Here is a 21,405-nt window from a genome sequence, read left to right as displayed (position 1 = left end):
GCGGAGCCGATTTCGCTCTGCTTTCCGTTCAGGCGGCACACAGCGGCGATCACTTTGCGAGCTGTTCGGTTATAGAGTATGAACAGAAGATGACAAATGCGCTCACACGACATTCGGACGAAGAAATACCAATCCGGGTTGATAGAAGAAGTGTTCATAAATTGCAAAAAAAAAAGGAGACGTGCATAAGATTTATTTTTTAAACACGATACTGCCGGTCCCACGGGCCTACGCCACTCAAACGAAAAGTTCACTGTCAGTCACCACGGACTGACGCCGCGCTTAACGTGTTAAAAAAAAAATAAATAATGCACAATATAACACTGTGCTTAGAACAACGAAAATCTTCTTGCCCCCTGAGCAAAACACGCAAATCCGACGTGACAGTCAACGTGTCAAAAAGCAAAACTCCCAGGCTTCCAAGAAAAACCGAAACACTCTGTACCAACGATATCTCTCTGCGCACAGTCTGATTAGTAGAACTCCGTTGACGGGCTGAAAAGAATCGTACAAGCCTCCTGATACGATAATTTAACGGTGAAGTATGCAATTACTGCGAGTTAAAGTACCGTTCAATTATAAAGAGCCACAGAGACAGGGAGAGAAAGAAAAAAGATGTTTAAATCACAGAGGAAACAGATAGGATCAATTTCGTGTCGCAGACGGTGTACACCCCCGCGGTAGCGTATACCGCGGCGGTGCACAGCCGTAGCGCGGTAATTATCCGTTGTAATTGAGTCGTCGATACGAAAGTGAATCGATCCGGCCAAGGACAGGATAGAAATAATGAGGAAACGATCTGTACAGCTGGCCAGGATTGCCGGCTGCCCTGCCGTCACCGGCTTCACCGTCCGCGGTAATCGTTTCACCGGAAACGCTGTCTAGACACAGCAGCAGCTCACCCTCCCGCGCACACCGGCCACCCCAGTTCGCCCTGGCTCTACCATGCTCCTCGCAGCCGATTTCCGCGGTCTGCTACCCGGCACCGGCCTTCCTCGACGTCGCCGAGGACCGGAAGTGGAAGAAGCTCGGATGGTGAGTCCTTCGTTTCCATTCTTCTCTCTTCACTTTCTTCTGTTTTTTTTTTTATCACACTCTCTACCTCTCCACCGGATGGGTGTCTCTTCTACTCCTTCCTATTTTTTTTTTTTAATACAAAATGATCCGTCTTCTTGGAGATCCAGGAAGAACGACGTAGTGCCTTTGCAATGGTATCTCAATTACCGCGTTTCGGAAGTGGAATTATCGCTCTTTCGTTGTCATCCTTGTGTTTCATTTACCCTTATGTCAATAACCAGAATTGCCGTCTATTTTTATCGTCCAATTTTAGTAGACTCCTGATAACAAAATTCTAAACTTTAGGCAAACGGAGATAAGAAATGTGCGAAATAACAGCGATCTGGCCGGACATTTCAATCTTTTACCTGGAAGATCAAATATTTTAAGCGAGAATTATGCAAAAGAGTACCTGGTTATTCACATGAGGGTTAATTTAGTAATTTTTATTTTATCGTTTTAACCCCTTGAACTGACATGACGAGTCCAGCTCGCCATGAACTTTCTCGGGCAAACTGACAATGACGAGCTGGACTCGCCACAAACTTTTGATAGTTGAAGCTTTTCATATGAGAAGTACATGTAAGTCGCAACGAGTCTTTTGCTTCGATACATTTGTTTACATGCTTCTAGTAACAGTTTCAATGTAATTTGTATAAATCTATGCAGCCAGTATCGCGTGAAGTAAACGCACGACACGACATACTAACGAAGTGCAATAGCGGTTATTTTACTAGTGATATCCGTCTATAGTAAATGTTTTTTAGTATATATTACAGTAATTAGTAAATGCGGATGAATATACATACTTACATTGTCTGAAATTGTTGCAAATACATTAGCATTATGTTGGAACACACACTTTTTTCGTTCAAATACTAGAACTGTAATATTCTTGTTAAACATTAACACAGATATTATTTTTACTAATAAGAAAATGAAATCGTCTGCCTGAGCAGTGCTGCCTGAAAATAAATTGCAGTTCAAGGGGTTAATACAAAATGATCTCTCTGCTTGGAAATTCAGGAGGAACGACGTATTGTCTTTGAAATCGTCCCTCGATTGCCGCGTTTCCTGGTATGGCGAACGGAAGTGAAATTACCGCTCTCCCGTTCTCATCCTTGTTTCTTATAATAATTCAGTCATTTTTATTTTATCGCTCGAACGTTTCCATTCGCGTTGCTCGTGTAAATCGTATTTAAGCTGCACCTTCTGTGTCGATGTGCGTCCGTGTGTGTGACAAAGTGACGAAGAAAAGGTTGGTCGTTAAATCGGGTCATATTCACGGTTCCAGCGTGTTTAATGGGCACCGCACGCGGACAGATCGCCGTTGAAAGATTTCATCTTGACTGATTTCCATACCGGGCGAATTAACGCCGCGTGAATAGACGAAGAGGGGGGATGTGTCACCACGGAAATTTCACGTGATCCTCCGGGTTATCCTGACCGACGTCTGCACCGCAATTACCGGTACTTTATGAATCAAATACACGCGCACACACAGGCGCGCGCACGCAGAGACGCATAAGCATAGAGAATGTGAGCGTGGAGGCACACGATTACCCGTAATTGAGCCAATTCTTACGGGGGTGGATGTATTTGCGGCCAATGGTATCACACCACCTATCTGACGCTTCCCATTCCCGTGACCCGCAACGGATTCTTTCTTTCTTTCTTCCATTTTCTCTTTATTTTTCATCCGGAGTGAGAAACTGTTCGTTTCGCTTGCTTGTTTCATCCACGACTCCCATCACACTGTGCGACTGGGAATAAAAAAACGAACGCTTGGTTTCGCAGGCGTGAAACGATGAGCTTTGATGTTGGTAATCGTGATGAGATGATCGAGATCGTGGAAAATATTGGAGACAACAGGTAGGGGACTCGGAAATAGTCCAATTTCCCCCCGGGGCTAACCGGTGGAGAGGGGAACGAAAACGTAACGCAAGAAGGGACAGAGGTGTAATCGTTCAAGCACAATTTCCGTTTTGTTACGCAGCGACGCCCTGGCGACGACTTTTAGCGCGCTCTACGGAAAGCTGTTGGTCGTTATGGGAATCGCCTTTCCAATGGCGGAAGTAATATCCACCTACATACCGCCGTCGTTCTACGAAGGATTCTACCTGTATCTGTACTTCGGCAGCATGATCTTCCTCGTCTACATGTACGCCACGTTGCTACGCGATGGCAAGCCGAAGTCAAGTAAGTCGAGATCGGTGAATCGTCGATCGAGTGATGTTTTTTTGCTTTTCTCTTTGGAATTTTCATTGTACGATTGGGTGTGTACGAGCTGAGTTTAACAAACAGGGTGTTCAAATTGACGTTTCAGGAAGGTCTGCCGCGTGTTGTTTCACAAGTAGGTAATTCCATTGCGCAGTGAACGATTAGTGTAGTATGGACGCAGGTCACACTAACAACCCTGTCACTTTTTTACACCTTTCCGTACTTTACGAAATTAGTTGCGCAGTATGAGCCACGATATAGCGAGATGGTGAATTAAATCCTCGAACTGGACCGCATTTAGGGTTGTACACTGTATTCCGTTTTGGGTTTCCGTAGAGTAAAAGAATGAGACCTATCGATGTCGCTACACAGGGGTTCCCAAAGTTTTGCCCAGGTGGGCCGAATTGTAAATTCGAAAATATTTCGCGGGCCATTGGCCGTTAAGACAATAAAGTATATACAATCTATATAATAACAAGATATACACTACAGGCCAAGAGTTTCGAATCACCTCCCACTTTTCGTCGATATTAAATCTGCTGCTAATTTTTTATAGATTTGAAGTTTATCTCAATTCTACATTTACCAATTTATCTCATATCAATTGATTCGAACGATGAAAAATTCTCAAAGTCGCTGACTTTTTTCTGGAAATTTTTCTGTAAATTGCAGTGCTTGGTGATTCCAAACTTTTGGCCGGTAGTGTATTACATATAAAATTTAGTATAGTAAATTCAAGATCGCGGCTGATCTGCCATCGCGGGCCGCATTTTGGGGACCCCTGCTATAGAGTAAAGGAACGAGACCTACTGATGTCAGTACACTCTATTTCATTTTGGGTTTCTGTAGAATAAAAGAATGACGATTTGCAATTAACCCCTTGCCGTACAATAACGAGTCAGATTCGTGGCACAGATTTTGGTCAAGATCTGATAAAAACAGTTACATCGAAAACTCGTTTTAAGTTCATTTTAATTCCAATCTAATTCCATCGGTAAATTCATTTTGATTCCAATTTTCGATTTAATTCGTAAAGCTGAAGACTGGCAAATTTCATTAATCTATAATACGTAGGCTTTTCTTACTCGATATGGTACGAAAGTAGTGAATAATTGAGGCTTAGATGCACCGTCAGGAAAAGAAATCATACGTGAAGGGGTTAATGGTATGACATTTGCAAGTGGAAAATCTTACTTTTTAAAAATTCGAGAGAACAGCTGAAAGTTACTTTTATTTTCCCTCAAAAAATTGAAACTTCTGATTCAGTAGCTACCTACAAAAAAATTCTCAAACTTCCACATATTTTTAGACAACTCAGGGTAGTCTACCCTTTATCTGCTCTATTTCTGTCAACTCGACGGTCTCCACACTCCAATGTTTACTCCGTCGGTAACCCATTTGACGAGCTATATCGTGGCTCGTTCTATAAGAATTTACTAACACCTCGATCGACGTAACTACCCTTCGAACAGTCCATTATACTTCTTCCTCTGCGCGTTAATTAAATCTCGAACAACGATTAACCGCTGAAACGTGTTCGAAGCAGCAACGAAGAAAATTCCCCGTTCTCCGGTGAGAAGCGTAGAGTTGCGTTAGAAAAAAAAAAAAGAAGGAAAAGGGTAAAAAGTACGGCGGCGAGTGAAACGAGCTCGCTTTCAATCGGCTTCCGACGCGACGGGAAGCGGCGAGCTCGGCCCCGTTAGAATCGCATTAATCTTAACCGTGCCGATTACCATAAATTTGCATGAGAAGAGAAACGAAAGGACGTGTGCGACCTGGACTCGTCGCGATCGTCGAGCGGCGCCGGCGGCGACAGCGACGCTGCGGACACCACGTGCCCGCACATGAGCAGCGTAAGGCCGGCTCAACACTACGGCAGCTTTTATCTTCGAATGGGCGCTGTGGCGTTTGGTATCGGTTCGATGATCTATTCAGGTCTCGAGTTCGGACAGTACTTCGAGCTGGAGAGGAACACCAAGTGTCACAATATCATGCTCGCCCTGACACCGGCCACGAGGATGGCGTTCATCTTCATACAGATGTACTTTATATTTCTGAACAACGAGGTGAGTTGGTTTTTGGTAACGGAGGATGGAGGGGTTCTTGGTGTTGTTGGCAATTTCCCTCCTAGCGATCCTCAAGTGGTGAAGTCAAACACCTACATGCGTGACTCTTCGCAGTGGTTTGAAACGCTACCCCACCGTCGTTGTAACAGGCCCAGCCTGAGGCAACAGAGCGAGTTCAACACCGAGAAGCTCGATACGACACTAACTGTTGTTGGGAATATTTTTGCGAGGAATATAGAGGGTGATAGAGGAAGGGTTTCACGTTGTAGGGGTTTATAGTAATTATTGGGAGGAGTCAAAAATGAGTAATTAACGTACGCTCGAGTTTATAAGTATTGGGACATTTACTGAAATGTGAAGAAGGATGTGAAATAGAGTTCTTGGGAATATTTTTGTGAGTAATTTGCAGGGTGATAAAGGTAAGGGTTTATAGTAATTATTGAGAGGAGTAAAAAATGTGTAATTAAGATACACTCGAGTTCATAAATATTGAGACACTTACTGAATGAGAAGAGTATTGAAATGTGAAGACGGATGTGAAGTAGGGTTCTTGGTGTTATTAAAAATTGTTTTGCGAATAATATACAGGGTGACTAGAAAAGGGTTTAACCCTTTAACACTCATGCCCGTGCCTTACGCAAAATGCAATTTTGTTTAATCAGTTTCTTTCACTTTTCGTATTGCGCTATCCTTACTATGTTACGGTGAGAATGTAAGTTACAGCGTTACAAATAAATGGGAAACTTATTTTTATGCGCCTAGGAAATAATTAAAAGAAAAAAAAATTGATCGTTTTTAGTACATCACGTTGAGAAAAATTTGAGCGTTAAGGGGTTTACAGTAATCACTGAGGGAAATAAAAATGTCTAATTAAAAACGGGAGACGCGAATTATCGCGGGAGATACGCTAATTCGTATCGTCTGCACCCGGATTATTGAACGAAGTGTTAAAAATTATTTTTTTTAAACTACACATGTCAAACGTGTCAATTTATGGCATACCGTCAGCAATGTGTTAACATACGCTCGAGTTCATAAGTATTGGGACACTTACCGAATGAGAAGCTACCGAAATGTAACAAAGGATGTAAAAATAGAGTTCTTAGTGTTGATAGGAATATTTTTGCGAATATTGTAGGGGTTTATAGCAACCACCGAGAGCAGTAAAAAATGTCTAATCAACAGACACTCGAGTTCATAAGTATTGGAACACTTACTGCATTTAACGCTAGAACAACCAACCGGGTCAAAATGACCTATTAGCGACTTTCCAAAAGCGAACTTTTATGTAACTAAAATGAGAATGAACAGTTAGATTAGATCGGTACAAATAGAAGCGCACATAGAAGAGAACAAAGTCGAAAAGTTACAAACGGTAATACTTGCTGTGTGTTCCGTACCGAACATTTTCATTTCTCTAGTTTGAGAGTTCAAGGCAGTTGTAAAACGGACCTGATAGGATTAGCCGAGACGGTTAGAGACGCGTTTTTACCATCTATTGTTCCGACTTCCTAATTATTAATGTAGTACTTTCCTTCTTTCGTGTCCCTTTTTCCCGGAATTTGCCAAACCCCAGACACCACTTTTACCCTCTCTCCATCTACTTAAGAAACACCCTACGACCAATAATCGATTTTCCATATTCTCCCATTTTTTCACCTCCCAAATTTAACTCCGCTCATCCGAATTTCGAATCAGTCTTGTTCCGAGCGCCAACCAACGAACAACCAGCTATTCAATCAGTCCGAGCACTGAACGATCAACCAAGTTTCTTTTATATATCACAACGCTCGAGATAGAGTACTCCGTGAAAAATTATCCGACTATTTTTACTGGTGATCTAAGTCTGCAACACAACGCAAACCGACGCGACTACACGACACTGTGTATCGAACTGGTTTTGGAAAGCTGCTAATGGGTCATTTTAACCCGGCCGGTAGGTCTAGTGTTAAACCATACTGAAATAAATTTCACTCTGCTGAAATCTACCAAAACTTCTATTAAAATCTACGACTCATTCGCGATATCCAACGCTCTTAAATACAAAAGTAGATCATCAGGAAAATTGATCTTAACACCTACGTTAATTTCACCTTCTTAGCTACCCTCTTAAGTCCCTTTCTTCGTCACCCTACATAACGACCGAAGGTTCAATTCAACCGAAGTCTCTTAACCTATTCTCTTCCACGGACGAGATATCCCTCACCCCGACACTTTGCCAACGAATTGGTCCTTGCTCGATGGAAAGACACGCGGGATATCTCGTCCGTAAATACGAAAGGGTTGAAGACCGACATAACTACACCTGGAAAACACAGAGCCAAGCATGAACAGTACTCACCATCGTCTGAATTCCTCGAGAATGGCAGCGGTACGGTTGGCCAGCTTCTTTTTCCCGCGAGGATGTTGCGTAAAACGAAAAAAAAAAGGGGACGGTTAACTGAAAATCATCGAGGGGGAGTCAGTCGCTTTAGTAGGTGAAGGGGCTAAAAATAACAGCGGCGTGGATGCTGCAGAAATCGGTGTGAGCGCGGGGACGTAATGAAAGAGCGAAAGCGTCGGTGCAAAACGAGAAGCTCGGCTAGAAAGGTTAATGAAACGGAAGGGTGAACAACCCTGAAACTAATACTGGAACACGAGTCGTCCGTCGACCTATCCAACGACAGCGTTGCTCTTTCCTTTCGGCCGAACGCGACAGATATTCATCCCACGAGCCAGCTTTTCATTCCAACTTTCCGTCCTCGAGGCTTCTCGATCGAGGACCGCTAATCGTTTCGCCACTTCAACCTTCTCCAAAGCCGAAGCTTTCTCCTACTGTCTCCTGGCCGTACAAAGCGATCAACTCCGACAATTATCGAATTATTCTCGTTGGAACGTCGCGGAGGGAGATCGATCGCTGCTATTCTCTCGTCTCACGCTTCGAACAACCTTTTCTCCCTCTTTTTTCTTTCAAACAGGAAACGTTAATACCGTTCTCTGTGTTCTCTTCGACAGCAAATGAAAGTTTACCGTCATCGAGTGGTTGCGCGTTTCGGCCTGATGCACATGATCGGTACGAATCTGTCCGTCTGGCTGAACGTCCTTGTACAGGAAACGAAACACGAGATATTGACGTTCTACGACCCGGAGAACAACACCCTGAAAATCTCCCATAGACTAGGTAATATCTTCTATCTCTGGGTAATTTACCCGTCAGCTTCGACTCGAACGCATAATCGACAGAGAACGAAACCGGAGATTGAGATTGAAATTGAATGTTAAGGCGCGAAGGTGAATCTGAATCTCGGAGGACACAGTCACTACCATCACGGAGAACATCTCAGGCTTCCGAGAGGTTTGAAGGGGCCGCATCACATGTACGAGTGCAGGAGAACGAATATAATGGGATCGTTGGTACAGGACGCCAGCCCTTTTCTATTCCCATGCACCATAGAGTACAGTTTGATCTGCGCTGCGATTTTGTACGTTATGTGGAAGAACATATCGAAAGTGGCGTTCTCGCAGCCTAAGACGCCGCCAGGTTCCAGGCATCATACTCACGCTTATAGGTAAATCGTTGTGAAACTGAATGCACTTGGTGGAAGAGGTATGGCGAGGTTGTGAAAGAAAATGAAATTTCATGGTTAAAATGTCAGTTTGGGGGAGATAGGAAGCTTGTGAGATGTTCAGCAACTTGGCATCGATTTTTGTGTTGTAGTATATTTGAGAGAGCGATAAAAACAGAAAAATAGGGGTTTCTCATGGTGGAGTATTTAAAAATTTGATGAAAATAGGAGAGAAGTAGATGTGGGTCTATACTGACCCAGTCACAGTCATCGCTTGGCCGCTAGAAGATTAAAGTCTTTTGTTGGGTGCGTCTGACTTGAGATTTTGGGGGCTTGGAAATAATACCGATGGCCAGGTTACTATTTCGTTCACTCTGTTCTGTTCTCACCGTCCTTTTATCAGAAGACACCCTCGCCTTTCCTACTTCGTTGCTAGATCCTCTAAGAACAGTATTCCCATTTTTACAGCAGTGTAACATCGGGTTTGTTACTATCTCTGAACTTTCTCAAATTTTCTTCCAAAATGTCGATTCTGTGACACCTGATAACTGTGTAACTTCGAGTCACTAACAATCTATGTCTTCTTTTATAAACACTCTCTTTGGTCACAGGCAGTCTAAGTACCTGCCGTAAATCCTGCCAAAGAAACATAGCTAATAGACTTTGACGCTCTTTAAAAATATCTGTCCACCAACATTTTATCATATTTTGATAAAATTAAAATTTTTCTATCATAAATCGTAACAAAGCAAAATAGCGCGAGGCCAACTAACTTCGACGATCCTTAAAAATACTTTCATAAAATAAAAATTTTTCAAACAGCGAAGAAACAGCCAAAGGAAAACATGTCACTAACATTTAATCATATTTCGATAAAATAAAAATGAAAATTTTACCACCTTTAACGTGAAAATTGACGAGCCCGCTACATATCTTCTACCAAGTATACACAGATATTTCAAAGCCTGCGTCGATTACTCTAACATAATCTCCACTCCCACAGAAGATCGCCTCACCACTACAGCGTGGACTGCGCCCGTGCCCACAAAGGCCTGTTCGTGGGCATCCTGATTCTGGTGCTAACGATCATCTCCCTGATCCTCTTCTTCGTCCTCATCTCTCGTCCAGAGTTAGTCAGCTTCGCCGTGACAGAAGTGAACGTCTGCGAGCTAACGCTGTACGGAATGTCCACGATGGCCACCCTAATAGGGATGTTCCAAATGCGAAAGCTACGTTACGACGGGAACAGAAACCTCGAACTGGACAACATCCTACTGGTAGCAGCGCAAACAGGAATGTTCATCTATTCCACGTTCACCATCATCGGTGCTCAGTTCACTCTGGCGAAGCACACCGTCCTAGTCCTGATAACAGCTCTAGCCAGCGTTCTACAAACGACTTTCCAAACGATCTTCATCCTAGACGCTTCGAGGAGATCCGTCGCGACAGCGAAGCAAATCAGAAGAAAGCCAGGCAGAGAGATAGTGACGTTCCTTCTGGTGACGAATCTAGCGATGTGGGCGATCAACACGTTGGAGAAATCTCGGGCAGAGTCTCATCCTGTCCAGCTACACTTCTACGGTCTCTGGGCATGGACGATCATCACGCACGTCTCGATGCCTCTCGCGATCTTCTACAGGTTCCACAGCACCGTCTGTCTCTGCGAAGTTTGGAAACGAGCGTACAAAGTGAAGCCTACCTACATGTGACGCAAGGGATCCCGCGAGGTCGTGTACAAGACAGCGACTCCTCAACGACCGAAGAACCTGCCGGTCAGGCTGGACGCCATCGCCGAGAACGATCCGGTTTACTTCATGTGAATCCTGGGAGAAACGGTCCTTTCGAGAGAGGGAGAGAGAGTAGCGTGGTTCGACGATTCTTCTTCGAGTCTCCACACGCGCACCTGTGTAAACTCCTGAAAGAATTTCAGAGGAGAAGCCAGGTTAGCCGAGCCGCTTTCGAAGTCGTCGCGAAAATGGTTCTAGGTAGATTAAAAAGGTCGATTCGCTGACTCGTTTAGATTTAATCGGTAAGCTATTGTAATTGGATCGTCCTCGCGCTGAATAGCGATCTATTCAGGTGTACATAGACGTAGGTTCGCGTCGAACTGGCGCAGTTTTTTGTCTTTTTAATCGATTTAAAGGGACGAGAGGAGGAGGCACGATTGAAACGACGCACAATTTTTACCGAGGTTCATTCTAGACACGATTTAGTCCGCTTAGAATCGTCGAGGCTGTTCCTTCGATTTTTCTCGGGAACAATGAATGAGAGATTTCTGTTCGATACGTAAGCGATAAGACGATTTTCTACTTGATCAAAAAAATGAGAAAAAAAATGAAAAAAGAATTGTAGCGAGTGTGTGTGAGAGAGAGAGAGTGTGTGTGCGAGAGAGAAGTGTTTTTTGTCCTTGGTCGTTAAACGTTCGTAAGACTGAAATCTAGGCAACCTTAGGTTGACGACGGTTAAGGTGATAGATGAAGAACGATTTTTTGACGCAAGTCCCCCCGGAGAATCCCCCATGATCTGTCCTTCGATGTTACACGATGATACTCTTCACGGACATCCGTCTTCCACGTAGTACAAAACTGCAACTTAAACATAGCGTCTCTCGCGTCCAAAGTAGATAAATCGAAAAGGAAAGGAAACAAAGGAAGAAGGGAAAACTAGCGAATTGAGGGAAACAGATCGCGGATCGGTGAATGTCCTCTGGCTGTCGACGTCCTCGTATTCGTGCATTTTTATATTGTTATCCTATGTAGATGTTGAAGTCTTTTTGTTCGACGATGATGGAAAAAAGGGGGAGAGAGAAAAAGGTGAGGAACGAAGGAAATAGAAGGCAGTTTGAGAAAGTCAATGCGTCCGTCGCGAAATTAGTCGTAATAGTAGTGTTACGTAGTAAAGGGTCTGTTTCTTGTCGATTTGCGCGTGGCAACGTCGATCGATTCGCGTTCCGAGGAAGCGACATGCAAACCAACTCAATTATCCTACACGCTGAGAAAAAGAGAAGAAAAGTCCACTCGAAGATTACACGTCTTTCTAACGACCACTCGCGCGACGTTGCGCACGTTCTTTCACGAGTCGAAATTCGAGGTATTGTTTACAGAGAGAGAATGAGAGAGTGAGAAAGAGAGTGTGTGAGAGATCAGTGTTAACGATAGCACCGAATCGACGCTTCGTGCGTTATTTCCTATCGCTTTAAAATGACACCAAAGATCGTTGGGTGTGAACGAGGTATTAATCGAACGTTGATAGTAACGCGGAAGCGTCGTCGCGCGGTAGATTCCCAATAGATTCGAGTAATAACGCGGAATGATTGAAAGAGGGTGGAAAGTTGAAGCGTTCGATGGAGGAACAGAGTACAACGGCGAAATCATATCATTAAGCCTTAAATCCGTCGAGTGTGCTGTCCAAGCTGCGAGTAATTAAACGAAGGAACCAAAATGGCTACCGAACGATCGGGGAGATCGATCGAGCCGAAGGCGACCCGCTCGAGATGCGTTCGTATTTTCTGCTCAACGGAAACTTCGAAGGGATCGAGCGAGAGCGAGAAACCGATCCAATCCGCGAAATAAAGAGTGAGTGAAAATCGAATCGGTCGGTGTGCAATACTGCTGTTCTTGCAAGAATGCGAATTTTGTCTGCTTGAATTTTATCAAATATATCGTGCGATTGTGTGTCCTTGAGATAGAAGAAAATGGGCAAGGGTGAAAGAGGAAGAGCGAAAGGAAACGTAAAACGTTGGGTAGAGAGACATTTTCTAGTTAACGCGTGTTTTTCTCCGTGCTATAGGCGCTTTTTTTCCTTCCGTCGAGATGAAGCGATCACGTTCAGCTATGATAGCTGGAGAGCCGAGCTATTGCATAGTTGATCCGGTTGATTCTTTTGTAAGATGTAAATTCGACTGTGAGGCGGCTGTAAATACGAGAGTTAAGCGAGAAAAAGAAAGAAAGGATGGGAGAGAGAAGCGGAAACGGCGAAAGAAAGGATAAGCGACGATTGAGACGAAACGAAGAGATGAGAAAAAAAGCAAAATGGATCCTCTCGGTGTTTTAGAGCTAGTTGTGTCGACATGTTTCTTCCTATATTATATATAATATATACACATATATATACAAAATATAAAAATAATTATTATTGCGTTGTTCTATTATAATATTTATTGTATTATCAGATATAGGATTTACGCGCGACACGTTACGTTTATTGATCGAGGCTCGTGTCGAGATCCATCTTCCATTATTTCTCTTTTCCTTCGTCCTTCCCCCCTCCCCCCCTCTCCATCCTCAACCACGCTGTTCTTCCCTTCCGTCATTTTCTTCTGTACTTTTGCTCACCTCGTCCAACGCGTTTCTTGGACGACGTTAAGAGAAACTTTCAATTTCCGTTTTAATTTCCCCTCGCGTGTGAGAAGGTTCCGACGTCGTATTAAGAAAATGAAAGAGAATAGAGAGAGAGAGAGAGAGAGAGAGAGAAAAGAATAAACCTGCGACGATCTCGGCACGAGACTGAAAATCGAGGCGAAAGAAAAATGAGAGAGAAAAAAAGAAACGAAACGAAACGAAACGGAGGTAAGTCACGATTTGCGCAATTCGAACGTTCGAGCAAGGGTGAACGAGGGAAAGGAGAACGAACGATTTACCCTTCTATGTCACGTCTCTAAACTGTACTTTTTCTATGTCCGCATACTCTAGTTCCTACGCAATGTTTGTACTCTTATACCCTTTGTACTATTTGTACCTTACGAATTGCAATACACTCGTCCGCAATAATAACATTGGTTTCCTTCATTACAGGCTTCATCTTTAGGTTCTGTTCTTTGTTTTTAAAGTTCCCGCGCTTTTTTGCCGTTTAATCTGAAGAAACGCAGACTTAATTGAAGATAAACGAATGAGATTAGAGGTAGACGCGTGGAATGAGACTGGAGTGTATCTTGAAAGCGTCTTTTTTTAAAGTTCCCGCGCTTCTTGCCGTTCAATTTGAAAAGATGTGATCCTGAGATCGGTCGAGTTTCTTATTAAGAAAAATTGAAAAATTACGGAGAATAAGAGGACAGAGTAGCTGAATACTCGGTGTTCTTTCACCATCTTACGTCGTTTATTATAATATTGCCCTTACGGCATTAATCTTCCTATTTAGACTCGCGTGGCGGTCCCGCAGACCGACGAAATCGGAATTCCTTTATTTTTCAGAAACAATTGACGCTCTCACCCTGCCCCTCCTTCTTGTTGTAACGAATTACACGAAACTGTACGGTATAAATACCATGTTCCGATAATTTAAATATCGGTGCGAGAGCGACGTGAGTCACTATGCGCAGAAAAATTACGCGAGTTCAGGAAGGTTAATTTGTCGTGAGCGCAACGACACTCTTCATATTCGAATTAAATTCGTTGGAGTCACGAGTTCGAGTATCGTAAACCCTAAATTTCCATGAAATATGCGCATCACGTAACTTCAAAACCGCATTAAAAAGGTAAATTAAAGATGGACGCGTGAAAGGAGGCTCGAGTGTATGTTGAAAACGTCTTTTTTTTTAAAGTTCCCGCGCTTTTTGCCGTTCAATTTGAAAAGATGTGATCCTGAGATCGGTCGAGTTTCTTATTAAGAAAAATTAAAAAATTACGGAGAATAAGAGGACAGAGTAGCTGAATACTCGGTGTTCTTTCACCATCTTAAATCGTCTACTATAATATTGTCCTTGTGGCGTTAGTTTGCCGCGAGCGCAACGACACTCTTCGAATTAAATTCGTCAAATCGCGAGTTCGAGTGTCTTAGACCCCAAATTTCCATGAGATATGCGCACCGTGTAACTTGGAAACAGCATTAAAAAGACAAATTAAAGATAAATGAATTAAATTAGAGATAGACGCGTAAAAAGAGACTCGAATTGAAAGCGTCTTTTTTTCAAAGTTCCCGCGCTTTTTTGCCGTTTAATCTGAAGAAACGTAATCTTCGTTAAAGATAAATGAATTAAATTAAAGATGGACGCGTGAAAGGAGACTCGAGTGTATATTGAAAACGTCTTTCAGAAGTTTCTTTCTCTCAGACATTTCAATTTTTACGCACGCGTAATCAACGCTCTTTCAATACATCGACAAAAGTGTATCGAACGCTATAGAAACTTTTTGAAATAAAAATGTTCAATTTCAGTGCGGTTCTGCTTCTTCGAAATGAGTTTTCAGTAGTTCCGCACAGTAGTCCGATATTGTGAAAAACATTCGATGCACAATTTAAGTGGGGCACCTAGATTCACGGATCCTGAGTAAAAACGATGAATCCACGAGCTTGAAAAGCTATATATATATATATACTGTATCTCTGGCAATAATAAAAATGACAACGATGCAGCGAACGCAATATCCAGATCAAAATCCTTCCTCCGACGCGTCTATCTACGTATATCTCGAAGTTCAGCAAAGTAAATAAAGCAACGGAGAGTCGTTCTGCCAGGTCGAGCGTCGACCTAAATTCCACCGATTCCCAACATCGCAGCTCTCGATCGCTCTTCGTCGAGGTATGCACGCTCGTCTTTAATAATCCACGGTCATTCGACGAGAGTAACTTAAACTGGAGCGAACGAGAAGGAAGTCGACTTTCTCCAGGTAGAATCAGCCTAAATCGACCTTTCTCGAGCACGATTTCAAGTGAAAACGAGCTTCGCCGGTACACGAGAGTTGTGCGGTATGTACAGCCGATGGAAGCGATATAACGAGGTCGTGAAATCGGTCAGAGTACGCGTGATTTGAGAAGAGGATAACGAAATTCGATGTCGACGAATTGGTTCTTCCTGTATTTCAAAAGTTTGTCTGTGCAGACAGGTGTGAATTAATTTTGACTAACAGGGAGATTACTATTGGGCATGGTAGAAATTTTAAATGTCGATTCAGGAATGACGCACGGTTCTTGGCGAGGCTGCGTAATTTTTAATTTACGACATTGCTATATTTATCGAGAATAGATTATATTTTGAATTTTTCCTTTTCCTACTGTGAGTTTCTCTGCTTAACGTAGGCCCAGGCCGGGCCATAAAAGCCATGGGTCCGCTGACCGTGGTTCCGATCCAAGTATATAACAAATGCTTCTTCGCATTTTAAGAAGTCGTGCGACAACCACGAACTGAGTAACTGTTTTTCACTTACCTTCTTCGCCTCCGCTTTTTTGTATTTCATTTCTATCAATAAACGTTTTTTTTCTCTGCAGTCGATCGAGTCAATCTTTATTCGCTAATTAAAGTTCCTCAATAATATTGCTTCGGTCAACTGTACCATGTGTGAAGCTTTCGCGTATTAACGTTTCATCTTTGCCGCTGCAAGGACATAAATAAATAGAAGAAATGTCTGACGATATTCAGAGTGGAGATCGGTGTTGTACATACGACACATGAAAGAATAAACGCCGCGAAATTCAGAACTCAGTCTTTCTATATTTTCGAACCTTAGAAATCATTTGTCAATCTCATTTTCGGTCAATAACAAAAATACGTGTGCCGATATTCAGAGTGAAGATCAGTGTTACATGGCACTCGAAAGAATAAACGTCGCGAAATTTAGAACTGTCTTTCTCTATTCCAGAACCTTAGAAACCCTTTTCCCAGCTCCAGTACGTCCGAATCAAACGATGTCCCTATATTCTATCAAGACTTTCAAAATTACCTCACTAAAGCGACAATAGAATCGTGGAATGAAGAGTGGAAAAATTCAAGACCGACTAAACTACACAGAATCCGAAACAGTATAAACGATGCCAACCCGGCTTGGCTGCTGAACAGGAAGGATCGAGTAAAGCTAACACGAATAAGAATAGGTCACACTCCCATCTGATCACCAAAAAGGAACGAAACAACTGTGATATCTGCGGGATACAAAACTCCATTGATCACATCCTGATAACCTGCACAAAGTACAATATGAAAAGGATGCAACATAACTTGCCGAATTCACTGACCATGCTTCAGAAAGAAGATTCAAGTAAAAAAGCTATAAACTTCTTGAAAGATATTGGTTTGCACCACCTACTATAGACTTCACCACTGAATAAACTCACTGTGGTCACTAAACCTCAGAAGGTGCATGTGACCTTAATCTCCCAATAAAAAAAAGAAAACCATGTTCCCTTAAATGTATTTTCGGCCAATAACGAAAATAGGTATACCGATATTCAGAGCGGAGATCAGTATTATACGAGAATGAATGATTTTCTATATTTTGGAACCTTAAAAAACCTTCTCCTTTAAACTCGTTTCCCTCCAATAACAAAAATACAAGTGTTCCGTCTTTAAAATTGCATTAGGAAAGGTGATCCTATTGCACTACCATTCTTCCCAGCTCCGCACGAAACACTTATTTCCACAAAAATCGTGAATTTACCGGAACGAGAAATACTTGCACGCGAAACTGAGCATCACGTTAGAAGGCCTTACGCAATCGTCGAACGCGTCTTCAATTAATTCCCCGCTAATCATACCACATTGTCGCGTGCATGCGCTAAAATCCCCAAGGTCAACCAGACAGACTGCATTAGTTAACATGCGCGCACCGGTGCATCCTTCGTACATACCGGACTCAACTGGTTTCCATATTACGTGCGTGCTCTCTTAATCAGGAAATCGCCTTAATTGCCATTCGGGTTGGTATCTCCCAGTTTCTCTGATATTTTCCGAAATTTTTCAGACGACAGGTTATTCTGTCCGAGACAAAGCACTTAGCGGCACCTCCGCATCTCAATTTGCCCTAATTGCGCGATTAATGGAAGATAGAAGTTGGTGTGACTTCTAATACCGCGTGCATGCTTGCATCAAAGTCTCGTAATGCAGCGTCTCCCGGTGCTGACATAATCAAGAATCGAGTTGCATCGCTTCAAACTCGTTCGTGTGGTGAAGGTTCCGCGATACATTAGCGTAATATTACTTGCGGTGATGAATTTTTCGTCGATTTAACTGCGCGAGAATTGCGTGGATCCAGGTGTGTTCAACTCGCGGCCCGCCGGGCACCGTGTTGCCCTCAAGGGCTATGCATCGTTCAAAATGAGGTTCAATTGTCGCCACAGAATTTTCTTAGATTTTCATTAAAATATTTTTTGCTTTCGACGCGATTTCATGGGATGACCAAATGCACCCAATTCTGTTTTTACACGGTTTTGTTTTAACCCGGTCTAGAAAAATAAATTCAATTTCCTTTTTGCACAGTTTCATTCGATATTTCGAGCGATGATAGTCATATTGAACCAGTCTTACGCAAACGAACGCGTATGATATCCGATAACAGCGAATAAAGTTACGTTGTTTTCATCGCTATCGCTGTTTTCAATTTTTAATTCCTGAATTTCTGCACTCTAACCCTTTGCACTCCGAGCATTTTTTGATAAGATCAATAGTGAAACTTCTGGAAAGCCAAAGTTCTGTCTTGAAAAAAAAAGGATTTTTAGTGTTTACGAATTTATTTATTTGTATTTCTTGTGTTAATTTGCATTATTTTGATAATATAAAATAATCTAAAAAATGTCTGAATTGTACACTTCTCCAAAGTAATTACGCGTGTCGCCATAAAAGCGCCATTGGAGCCCGAAGGGTTAAGAATTCAATTACCTTTTGTTTTCATAAAATAAACTGTGCACGAATGCACGTACAAATCAAATTTCGCTTTTTACAAAGACTCTTAATAAAGTTTTTCCTACGAATCCTTTCATTTTAGCTACTTTTTACAGGTTTTAAGGATATGGAACCAGTCCTCTATTTTTCTACGTATGTACACAATGTCTTTTTTTACACGGTTTTTGCTGGAACGTATCGACCGTGTAAAAACAGAACTGGGTGTACATCAATTACATTACGTATTTCCTACGGCCCAGGCAAGCCAAAACTTTTGCCACCCACGGTGCAGATCGAGAACGTTCCACAAACCAGCCTTAGTATTTATAAACACAAATCGGTGCCGTAGTTACTCGAACGTATCCTTCTATAGACACCATACGGCCGCGTGCATAGAAGGTCGTCGCCATTGTAAACGTTACAGCGCGAACGTTTACGACTCTAATTCGAACCATCTGCAGACCATTCAGCAACCTCGTTACTTCTTTCTCTAACTAGAATCGCACTCGAACAGCGTTCCAACAAAAGACACAATAAACGAAACCACGATTCTTCATCCGCTCGCCCTACACTCCACCCTAACGTTGCACAGTTCAACCTGGATGACCGGTGAGATTTTCGAATTAATCGACACACCGCACCGCGTGGAATTACCACGGGTGATCGAGTGAAACGGGGAGGGAAGAGGCGAAGTTGGATGAAATCGGGGGATCCCGAGTTGCGTGCTCATTTTTATCGCGGCGCGCGTGAGAGGAGGATAAGAGAGCGTTGCACAAGAGAGCGTGCGAACGGAACGACCCTTTGCACCGCCGTAATAACGTTCTCTCGCAGGTGGATCGACGTGGGTGTGTATCTTGCTCTCTTCGCTGGTCGATCGCCCCTCTCGAGCTTTGTCTTCCCTCCTCTTTCTCTCTATGTACACGTCAACTTGATACGCGGTCCATTTGTTTCCGTGGAATCACTTTCACTCCGCTAATCTCCTCGGAGATAATTTCCGAGGAATTATGCGAACATACGTGGGTTTTGAATTGGGGTTGTGATCGAGGCTCGGAAAGTGTGTCGAGGTAATAATTTATTAAGAAAAGTAAATGTTTTGTTGGAACTCGGGTGAGAAAGTAGACGCTGATTATATTCTTATGATATAATTGTTTCGTTGGTATTGTTCGTAATCGGAATTGTTACGAATTCAATACTTCCCGATACGTGATATGTATTTGCCGTCTTGCGAGGATGAGAGAAGAACTACAGTAATGTCTCTACAAGTGTCAGCCAGTTTGGATTCTACAAGTGTCAGTATAGATGGTCCTACACCTAAGTCTACGTCATTGCTGCGCCTATGTTATCTCGCTCGCAGTCAGTCAAGCGTGTAACGCTACACCACTCGGTTTCTTTTACGAGATTTCACGGCTCGACAATTCTGTAGGGCCGATTCTACAAGTGTCAGTCAAATGTAGGGCCGATTCTACAAGTGTCAGTCAAATGTAGGGCCGATTCTACAAGTGTCAGTCAAATGTAGGACCGATTCTACAAGTGTCAGTTAAATGTAGGGCCGATTCTACAAGTGTCAGTCAAATGTAGGGCCGATTCTACAAGTGTCGGTCAAACGGCAGGCCAATTCTCCAACTGGCAGTCAAACGGTAGGCCGACCCTATGCAATGTAATACAGGGCATTTGTTTTATCTCAGTGCAGTGAAATATCTGGCGTGACAGTGAACGTGTTAATAAGTAAATGTTGTTCAAATTATGTCGTGTTTGATGTCATTTTCATCAGAAAAATCTCATCAATATGTTAAGAAAAATTTTGGGATAAAAAACGTAAAATTAAAAAAGTTGGTATTTAAATCGCTCGATTGTCTCGACTCACGTTTCATCCTTATCTTTTATTCGCTGTACTTGGCTAGGTTCGGCAAACTACAAAGGCGGGCGCGAGGCTCGAAAACAGTCCCTGACTCTACAAGTGTCAGGTTTAGGTTCCTTGCGGACTGACACTTGTGGAGACATTACTGTATATGGTTTTAGTCGTAGCGCGTTTGAAGGTAGACTGACTTCTCCGAAAACGGATTCGGCTTAACCGAAAAGTCTCCTCGTCCTTCTCCCCATGGTACCGATACTTCCATGGTGGCCAGGATGGTGAGGAGGACGTCCGCGGGGAAGGAGACGGAGTGTTACGGGCTCGCGACTTTGGAGGATCGCGCGAGCGAGGAAGCCAGCTAACAAGCGTGGTGTGTCGTTCGAGGCGATGTGCTCGAACAATAATATTTATTTGCAACAATGATACTCTATGTATAAGACGCGAACTTCGCGCAGAGGGGTAAACGTTGTATTCTTTATCGCATATTCTTCACTCCTGTGGTGTTTTTGTCAATTTTTCCGCTCACTGTGTCATGCTAATCCCTATTGATCTATATTTTCGAATGGCTACACCAGTATCCGGACACTTGCGAAATATACAGTGGATTCCGGTTAATTGGGACGCCGGTTAAGGGGGACCGCCGTTTATTTCGGACAGATACTGAAGAACGGAATATAAATACGTGTTTATTTACTTATTGTTAGCTTTGTTTGCATGCTTAAACACACATTTGTATTTGTTACGAACCCGCTGTCTTTCCCCCACACATTGTTATTGTAGTACCGGGGCCTTCATACCAAAAAATAGGAAACGGCACGGGAGAATAGGGAGAGAGTGGTTGGCGTAGCGCGCAAAGCCTCGACTTTGCTAAGCCGAAGGTCCCGAGTTCGATTCCCGTTGGGTCCCTCGATATTTTTCCGTCGTCGGTTCCTACATTATTAGATACTATTATATTATTATTAACATTATTATTATCATTACCAAAGACCTTTATAATTATAAACCAAAAACGCCAAGCAACCGCCGCAGGTAGGAAGGGTGCGAAGTCGGGAAAAACCTACGAAGCGACGCTCGACTCCA

At 42.9% G+C, this 21,405-nt stretch overlaps 1 protein-coding gene across 1 annotated transcript in view; it reads left to right on the top strand.

Annotated features, from left to right (window-relative positions):
• Positions 1 to 10,627, top strand: part of LOC108570978 (otopetrin-2-like) — a 47,564-nt gene extending 36,937 nt beyond the window's left edge. The window contains exons 4-8 of the mRNA XM_017932919.1: positions 3,053 to 3,255; positions 5,029 to 5,342; positions 8,337 to 8,502; positions 8,605 to 8,890; positions 9,891 to 10,627. Of these exons, the coding sequence (XP_017788408.1) occupies positions 3,053 to 3,255; positions 5,029 to 5,342; positions 8,337 to 8,502; positions 8,605 to 8,890; positions 9,891 to 10,596 (1,675 nt within the window). The 3' untranslated portion in view covers positions 10,597 to 10,627. The remainder of the gene's footprint in view (positions 1 to 3,052; positions 3,256 to 5,028; positions 5,343 to 8,336; positions 8,503 to 8,604; positions 8,891 to 9,890) is intronic.
• The last annotated feature ends 10,778 nt before the right edge of the window (positions 10,628 to 21,405 follow it).

Source organism: Habropoda laboriosa, unplaced genomic scaffold (genome assembly GCF_001263275.1).
Source record: "Habropoda laboriosa isolate 0110345459 unplaced genomic scaffold, ASM126327v1 scaffold88, whole genome shotgun sequence".
Lineage (NCBI taxonomy): Eukaryota > Metazoa > Arthropoda > Insecta > Hymenoptera > Apidae > Habropoda > Habropoda laboriosa.
The sequence above is the reverse complement of the archived record's forward strand: the minus strand, read 5'-3'. Positions and strand labels throughout refer to the sequence as shown.